This window comes from Penicillium waksmanii (assembly GCF_028829765.1).
Source record: "Penicillium waksmanii strain IBT 27052 chromosome Unknown utg000005l:1.0-5232799.0:1.0-5237142.0, whole genome shotgun sequence".
In the NCBI taxonomy this organism is placed as follows: domain Eukaryota; kingdom Fungi; phylum Ascomycota; class Eurotiomycetes; order Eurotiales; family Aspergillaceae; genus Penicillium; species Penicillium waksmanii.
Genome location: NW_026643252.1, coordinates 2842228 through 2850473, shown reverse-complemented (window position 1 = coordinate 2850473; position 8246 = coordinate 2842228). Strand labels below are relative to the sequence as shown.

Genomic DNA, 8246 nt, shown 5'->3' with positions numbered 1-8246 from the left:
ACCCTCTCGCCTTCCACTCTCGCCCTCGCCCTCGCCCTCGCCCTCACACGAGCGACCATGCCCACCGAAATTATCGGAGGTCAGAAGGATGACCTTCACTCTCCGACCCCCGTACCTGTTGTCCCGACCGACGATTATGTGTTTCCGGATTTCCGCCTAAAGCGGACGATGGACGATCCGGACAAGACGCCGCTGCTGCTCGTCGCCTGCGGCTCCTTCTCCCCAATCACTTTCCTGCACCTACGAATGTTCGAGATGGCCGCCGATTATGCCAAGGCCGGCAACGACTTCGAACTGGTCGGTGGCTACCTCTCCCCGGTCTCAGATGCTTACCGCAAGGCCGGTCTCGCGAGCGCGGATCATCGGTAAGACCCGGTTTCTCACGTGCCTTGCATACATAAGATACTAATCGGTGATTGTCCGCGACAGTGTGGCCATGTGCGAATTGGCTGTCGATGAAGGCTCGAATTGGTTGATGGTGGATACCTGGGAACCCATGCAGAAGGAGTACCAGCCGACCGCGCTCGTGCTGGACCACTTTGACCACGAAATCAACACTGTCCGCGGGGGAATCGATACTGGAAATGGCACCCGAAAGCCCGTCCGCATTGCCTTGCTCGCGGGCGCAGACCTGATCCACACCATGTCCACCCCAGGCGTCTGGAGCCAGAAGGATCTGGACCACATCCTGGGTAAATACGGCGTATGTGCTCTCCCCATGAATCTCGGAGTTCGTTCCGATACTTCGGTTGGCTAATCTATTTTCAGTCTTTTATCGTTGAGCGCAGTGGTACCGATATAGACGAGGCCCTTGCCAGTCTCCAACCCTGGAAGGATAACATCTACGTCATTCAGCAGCTCATCCAGAACGACGTGAGCAGCACCAAGATTCGCTTGTTTTTACGCCGTGAGATGAGTGTCCGTTACCTCATCCCTTCTCCTGTCATTCACTATATTGAGCAACACCGGCTCTACGAAGATGATGGCACCGCCAACGAGAAGGGCAAGGAGAGGCAGTAGACCTGCCGGCTAGCCAGCGGCGATCGCCCCTCAGCCGCTCAGCCTGATGAAAACGAGCGAAACATGAGTGTGATACGATACCCCCCTATTTTCGTCTTCCCCAAGGTCCTCTTGCCGGCAGTCGTGATGTTGCATCTAAATCGATGCTTCCGACGGGCTGATGAACCGCCAACCTTTGGCTGGGTCGACTCTGAAGCCTCTCGTATGGCCTAGTTGAGAACTGCTGGGTCATGGCGCAGTATGAGGACAAGACGATTAACGATTTCTTTATTTTTCACTTTATTGGTTGGAGTTATACGGCGCTTTCTTCCGGGCTGAATTTATTTGTTCAAGCCATCTATCTGTGACGCTGGTTTTGGATGCTGTGCTTGCCCCAGGCCTCGCCAGTAGTCTTACTGCTGAACAGAATGTACATAATAACGCTTGTTGTCTTTCCTGGTCACTCCCTTTGTACATATGAGGCTATAATAGACATTTGGTTTTAGACCGGTCTTGCTAGAGGTTGCCCAAATCAGGAAGTGGCAGGTGTCTCTTGGATCGTAAGGTACATACATGGCTGATGATGTACTATTGATATATTGATATATGATTGAATCTAACTGTCTTCCACCCAAGAGAAACAATGTGTAAATACTACTAGTAATAGTAGTAAACAAGATAGAATCTTCCAATGATTCATACCCCCACTTTCAAGTTTAAATGAACTTGAAGTATAGCACCGGGGTTAGGGTTGCGTCTACTAATCACCGGAATCGGCGATCTATTATGGACGGGAGCCCCGGGAGAGGTGCACACCATTGCAGCAGTCAATGACACCATCTCGGCAAGGACTTTCAAGTTACTCTCACACCTTCATGCCCGATGTATAATATTAATCAATTCTGACAAATTCGACGATCACGATCCCAGTGACACCTGGGCAGTGTTTTACTAACACTTTCCCCATGACCGCCGTTCAACGAATCAATGCACTGCCGAGGCGATCGCCCGATGCACCGGTTATCTTCCGTTATCGACTGATTTGATCTCGGCGACGGCCCTCCACATTTTCCCGGCTTCTTTCCCCTGGCGCCTTGTACAGGCCAGGCCTTCCTAGGGGGCCCAGTGGAATCACTTCCTCGCCTCCTTCATCATCGCGATGACCTACGAAGTCATTGACTCTTCACCCACGTCGACAATGGTCCACAAACCCGTCGACTCCCTCCCCTCATGGCCACTCACTCCTCCCGACCCTCCACCCCCCACCTCTTCCACCACGAACGATGTATCCTCCGTCGTCACGGCAATCCATGTGATGGCCACCGAACGGGCTGCGCTCGCACATCTTGAACGCCTCTACCAGACAGATGCGCGAGCGCAGCAGGGCCTCGCGCGTGCTGTGGACCTTATTGCACGCAGTGTGCGCGAAGCCGGTAAATTGGTGGTCTGCGGGGTCGGGAAGAGTGGGAAGATTGGACGGAAGATCGAGGCAACAATGAACAGTCTGGGTATATACAGTGCTTTTCTTCATCCGACGGAAGCATTGCATGGGGATCTGGGTTTAGTTCGTCCGGTAAGCAGTCACGTCACCTGCATCTACCTGCATCTACATATCTGCATTTGGCCTGCATAGACTATGGTCTATATCTTGATTTTTTTGCCGAGGGCCAATGGGCTCAGTATGAGTTTGAAACTGACACTCAACACTGCAGAACGATACGATTCTACTCATCTCATTTTCTGGTCGCTCGCCCGAACTTTTGTCATTGCTGCCGCATCTTCCCGCCACAGTTCCTGTCATCGCTTTGACCTCGCATACGGATTCGTCAGCGTGTCCGTTACTCTCTTTGCATAGCCCGTCCGGCATGGGCGTTCTTCTACCAGCTCCCATTCACGAAGATGAGGAGGCTTCTCTAGGAGTCAGCGCACCGACTTCTTCGACGACTGTAGCTCTGTGTCTCGGAGACGCTCTCGCTATTGCGGTTGCGCGCAAGTTACACACTGCACCCGGCAGAGGCCCTGCGGACGTCTTCCGCAGCTTCCATCCAGGTGGTGCTATTGGCGCCGCTGCTGCTGCTGCCGCAAGTGGCACACCACTAACTACGCCCTCGAGCTGCGTCTCCTCAACTACATTCGATTCACCATCTTCATCAATCTCATTACCATGGGAGGACCTTAATGGGAGCTCGTCTATCCCTCCTTTCACTCTTCAATCACCGCCTGAGCATCGCCGCATTCCTCTAGACAAACTGGTCCCACTTGATCAAATCCCTACAGTTAGAGCATCTACATCTGACTCACCTAGCGAGGTTCGGTTACTCGATATCCTCCTTACAGCCATTCAGCACCCAAATGCCAAATCATGGGTATTCATATCTCCATCTCACATTGTCCCGCCGCGGCGGATTCGTTCTCTGTTGTCACGGCATACAGACGTCGATATACGCGTCTCTGACGCTGTGACTAAGGACAACCAGCCTCTTGCCGTGCATAAAGACAACTGGCTTTGGGTGCCGGAGTGGACTCTACTTTCCGATGTCCGCAAGCTTGTTCTTGCGTCCCAGGAAGGACCAAACCCACTGTCGATCGTTGCGGTTTCGAAAGATCAATCATGGTCTGGCTGTGTAGGGGTAATGGAAGCCGAGGAGCTCTGCGATGGATGAAAACGAAGCTCGCAGGTACACTTGCTTCAAAAAGATATTCCAACTCTTCTTCTTGCCCATATTCTATTTTGGACTGTACAAACATCCGCATTTCTTGGTGCGGTTGACGATGTTACGCCTACTGTTGCCAACTTGGACAGCTATACATACTATATATATATTACGATTTGCATTTTACATTTAGTCGATGAACTATCAAACGAAGCTTCCTATAGGGCTATCTATTTGTTTCAACCTATTCATAATGTTCCACTATGCGAATATTAAATCTTTTATTGCTATTCAGTACAAAACACAATATACGAAAATTGTCTATAATACACAACTCCACCACCCTCGATAGGCTGAAGACCCCCACTCTTCCGATACAGCAAACCAAGCTGTAGAGATCCCATTCCCTTGAGGATATTTAATCTTTCCAAATCGGCCGCTCTCTTTATTTTTGAACAAGGACCTGAATTTTGCCCTCATTCCTGCAAGCATCCTTTCGACAAGATCCCCCTTGACGATAAAGCGATATCCACGTGTGAATACCAAGTAGCGGAATCCAATGTGAAGAGACTCTGGGATGAGAGGCGGCCCCTCCCCCACTATTCCGACACATCAAGTCTGGCTAGACTAATTTAAGCCTTGACAATTGGTTTGATACCCTTGTGAATAGCAGCAATACCACCAGTCAAGTTCTCATACCCTTGACCAGGGATCATAAACCCAGCCTTCTGGATCATACCACGGAACTCATCCTGGCTAGGGAAACGCTCGATACTCTCAACAAGATACTGATAGCTGTCCCGGTCACCCGCAATAACCTGTCCAATGAGGGGGATAGCACTGAAATTCCAACGCTTGTACACAGCATCGAAGAGCGGGTTATCCACCTTACTAAACTCCATACAAGCAAAGACACCACCGGGCTTGAGCACGCGGAAAGCCTCATTCAGTGCAGCCTGCTTATCGGTGAAGTTGCGGATGCCGAAAACGACCGTGTACAGGTCGACCGAGTCGGACGGGATGTGCGGCATGCTCTGGGCGTTGGCCTCGATGAAGTCCAATCGCGAGGTGTTGTAGTACGGGGTATCGATTGAGCGCTTGCGGCCCTCGGCCAGCATGTCGGCGTTGATGTCGCTGATTGTGACGCGGGTTTCGAGGTCGTGGTTGATGTTTGTGGCGTGGTCGAGCATGCGGAAGGCGATGTCGCCGGTCCCGCCGGCGATATCGAGGATATTCCAGCCCTTGGTCTTGGAGTCGGCGTCGCGGTTGGCGACGGGCGTGCCGGGGTTCAGCGAGCGGACGAAGTGGTCTTTCCAGATGCGGTGGATTCCCAGGGACATTAGGTCGTTCATTGTGTCGTATGATGAGGCGACGGAACTGAAGACAGCGCCGACTGAGTACGGGTGTTTTGTTAGTACAGTTCTGGGAATGAATTCCAATTGAATGATCTCTAGTGGCAGGATGAGACTCAAGCTTACCTCGGGACTCCTTCTCATGTTCAGGCACATTGGTGAAGCCGAAGTGTGTCATGCGCTCCTGTTCGGACTTGGGGTCTTGAACCTGACGGGTGCAGGAGAAGCAGCGGTAGGGAGTAGGGGGTTGGAAGGCACGGCGCTTAGCACTGTAGTGCAGCGCTCTCCAGGCGGACCGAGTCGACATGGCTGGAATGAAAAGAGGGTGGGAGTTGTCAGAAACCGAAAAAGTCCAAAGGTCCAACAATTGACAGAGTCCGAGGCCGATCGATGGAAGGAGCTGCTGCAACACTTTTCGGAGGGAAGGCGCGACCCACTTTTCTAGCCTGCGACTCCCGATCCCAACAGCCAATCAGAGCACTCCGTTTGCGAGGCATCCAGTGGACAAAACGGTTCACGTAAGACCGAGGCATCTACGGGTATGATTTATAGATCAAGTTTAGATCAACCGGATCTTACGGAAGTAAGCACCTGTAAAAAACATGTGTGCTATCTCCGATTAATAAAGTCAAAGGAAAATCACATAAATTGAGATGATTTCCTACCCAACTGTTCACGTTCATAGCCCGTCAATCAATCAACTTCTTCTTACAAAACCACCAAGTTCAACACAACAATAACGAAATGACTTCCAATGATCTCTCACGCTGCTGTACTATTGGCACCTTACACAGTGGCGAAGCTAGAGGGGAGATCAAAAACATCCAGAACAGTAAATTTCACCCTGATACTATTACAGCCGGCGAGAGCCTTGGGGTATACTAATCATCTGCACAGTCTCAACATACTTCGCCTATCCAGCCAATAAGTCTACCGAGAATGCAATCCTCATATTAACCGACGTGATCGGACACCGACTCATCAACGTCCAATTGATCGCAGATCAGTTCGCCGCAAAGGGCTATTTCGTGCTGATCCCTGACCTATTCAACGGCGACTCCGTACCGATCAATCGTCCCGAGGGCTTCAACATCATGGACTGGGTAAAAAGCCACCTCCCCCTACAGACAGAGCCAATCATCAACACCGTCCTAAAAGAGATGCGCGGTAACTTGGGGTGTAAGAGAATCGGTGGTGTTGGATATTGCTTTGGTGGGAAGTATGTTTGTCGCTATCTGAAGCATAGTCAATTGGATGCGGGCTTCATTGCACATCCTACTATGGTTGAAGCCAATGAGCTCAAGGGAATTGAAGGGCCGTTGAGCATTGCGGCTGCCGGTGAGTCCTTTTCACTTGTCTTGTCTTGTCTTGGTGTGCGTATGGCTAATCTAGATAAATGTCTGTAGCGCGGGACTTTGTTTTCACCACCGAGAAACGTCGCGAGAGCGAGGATATTTTGGATAGCATGGATGTGCCATATCAGATCAATTTGTTTTCTGATGTTGAGCATGGGTTTTCGGTTCGCTGCGACCTGTCAAAACCACGTCAGAAGGTTGCGAAGGAGCAGGCGTTCGGTCAAGCTGCTGCTTGGTTTGACGAGTATTTGAAGAACTAGTCGACTCATGGTATCTGAGAAGGGAATAAGGTCATTGTTCATAGGCTGGTGAATTATTCGAGTAGTTAGCTAGCCCTGTCGTACATGGGTGTCAACATGGTTTTAAGACACCAGAGATGGCAAACGACCTCATTCTTGCGGATAGTCTTCATGAAGCCAAGGGTCCTTCAGTAGCTCCTTCGCTGTGCTTCGCTCTTCTGGGTTCCACTTGATCATCCGTTTCACGAAGTCAATAAATCCCTTCTTCTCTTCCCCATTGAATTTGGAGAGAGTGCTTTCGAAGCTAAAGTCGCTAGGAATAAGGTCCTGATTTTGAAGTGTTCCTGGAATGCAGTGTTACTTGTGTATAAATGTGTTCGATTCGGATACCACTTTACCAGCTGCCGTTTAGAACATAGATGTCCTTTTGCCAGATTCAACGAAGTCTTCTGGGGCGGGACCTAAAAGTGATGTTATGTACGCAAGATGCGTTTCGTCATCATATTCTTCAACGATGCGGCCATCAACTGATTCAAAGAGAGTTCGTCCTTCTAGAAAATCCCATAGCTTCATTCGGTTGTCAGTGATTTGCGCTAGTAGAGGGAAGTGAGGATATGTACCATAACCCCCCAAGCTCCATATGTCAGCACTGTAAGTGAATCCTCTGTCCAGGATGACCTCGGGTGCACGATAAATCTCGACCTGGATACAACCCTCCTGCCGAACATCACCTCGAACTGCTAGGTCGAAGTCGGTAATTTCAATCAATCCGGTGATTTTTTTCAGCGGCCCGTAGTCTCTACGAGACACATAGATGATCCGTCCATCATCGCAATGCTTCTGCGGTAGTGGGTTTTCGAATTCATCCTGAGCAGCCTGGGCCGGGATATCAGGATCTTCCAGTCGTACCATGATGTTATCCGGCTTCAAATCTGTTCCATCTGAATGAGAACCATCTTTTGATCAATGAAATTGAAACCACTCACCAGTATGGACGAGATGACATTCCGCGTGGAGATAATCAAGCCCTTGGAGTATCTCTTGGAGGATTATTTTGAAAATCTCCGGAGGCATCGCACCACCTCGCCATCTTTTGCAATATCTCTCCAGTGTTTCACTTAAAGGCTCAAAAACGAGACATACATGATTTCCTGTGATTCCCTGGACTGAAAATGAGTCAAGTAATTGTCGAACAAAATACCAGCCCTCATGCCATCGATTCGCACTTGCGATAAGTCGCAGAGATTCCAGTTCAACACCGCCAGCATCTTTTCGTGTGTGCAGTCTGTTAGCGTTGATTTTAATAGCCACATATCGCTCCTTCAGCCAGCGCCATCTGAATTGTCAATATGTATCTCATAATTTGATGGGCACAGTACGAACTGGTGAAGGTCCCTTGCAAGCCACACATTTGATCTGCTTCCGTGACCAAGCTTGGTCGCAATTTGATATCGACCATTCAAAAGTTCGCCAATCCGAGCCGGATAAAAATAGGATGTTTTGTAGAAGGGAGAGTTCTCTTCTTCAACCAGCAAAGACGTGTCAATTCGGGGTGGAATGGCGGACGGGGGCACCCAGGGTGACTGGCAAAGCGCTCTGAAGGGACGCGTGATGATATTAGGAAAATATCGTGTCATCTTGTAACCT

General features: G+C 50.1%; 5 protein-coding genes across 5 annotated transcripts; 3 read left to right on the top strand and 2 right to left on the bottom strand.

Annotated features, from left to right (window-relative positions):
* Positions 1 to 57: 57 nt before the first annotated feature.
* N7481_005968 (nicotinamide/nicotinic acid mononucleotide adenylyltransferase) lies at positions 58 to 1020 on the top strand (the record flags this gene model as incomplete). The annotated part of the gene is made up of 3 exons (XM_057265187.1): positions 58 to 365; positions 430 to 703; positions 769 to 1020. 3 exons carry the CDS (start codon positions 58 to 60, stop codon positions 1018 to 1020), a joined length of 834 nt encoding a protein of 277 aa, XP_057122907.1.
* A 1138-nt stretch (positions 1021 to 2158) lies between these two features.
* Positions 2159 to 3662, top strand: N7481_005967 (uncharacterized protein; the record flags this gene model as incomplete). Its single annotated transcript, XM_057265186.1, has 2 exons — positions 2159 to 2572; positions 2712 to 3662. 2 exons carry the CDS (start codon positions 2159 to 2161, stop codon positions 3660 to 3662), a joined length of 1365 nt encoding a protein of 454 aa, XP_057122906.1.
* Positions 3663 to 4285: 623 nt separating this feature from the next.
* On the bottom strand, positions 4286 to 5312 carry N7481_005966 (class I SAM-dependent methyltransferase; the record flags this gene model as incomplete). The annotated part of the gene is made up of 2 exons (XM_057265185.1): positions 4286 to 5046; positions 5132 to 5312. 2 exons carry the CDS (start codon positions 5310 to 5312, stop codon positions 4286 to 4288), a joined length of 942 nt encoding a protein of 313 aa, XP_057122905.1.
* Positions 5313 to 5749: 437 nt separating this feature from the next.
* Positions 5750 to 6620, top strand: N7481_005965 (uncharacterized protein; the record flags this gene model as incomplete). The annotated part of the gene is made up of 3 exons (XM_057265184.1): positions 5750 to 5837; positions 5903 to 6343; positions 6412 to 6620. The coding sequence occupies 3 exons, from the start codon at positions 5750 to 5752 to the stop codon at positions 6618 to 6620; spliced, it is 738 nt and encodes a 245-aa protein (XP_057122904.1).
* Positions 6621 to 6749: 129 nt separating this feature from the next.
* On the bottom strand, positions 6750 to 8236 carry N7481_005964 (uncharacterized protein; the record flags this gene model as incomplete). Its single annotated transcript, XM_057265183.1, has 4 exons — positions 6750 to 6912; positions 7015 to 7531; positions 7586 to 7935; positions 7983 to 8236. The coding sequence occupies 4 exons, from the start codon at positions 8234 to 8236 to the stop codon at positions 6750 to 6752; spliced, it is 1284 nt and encodes a 427-aa protein (XP_057122903.1).
* Between the last annotated feature and the right edge of the window lie 10 nt (positions 8237 to 8246).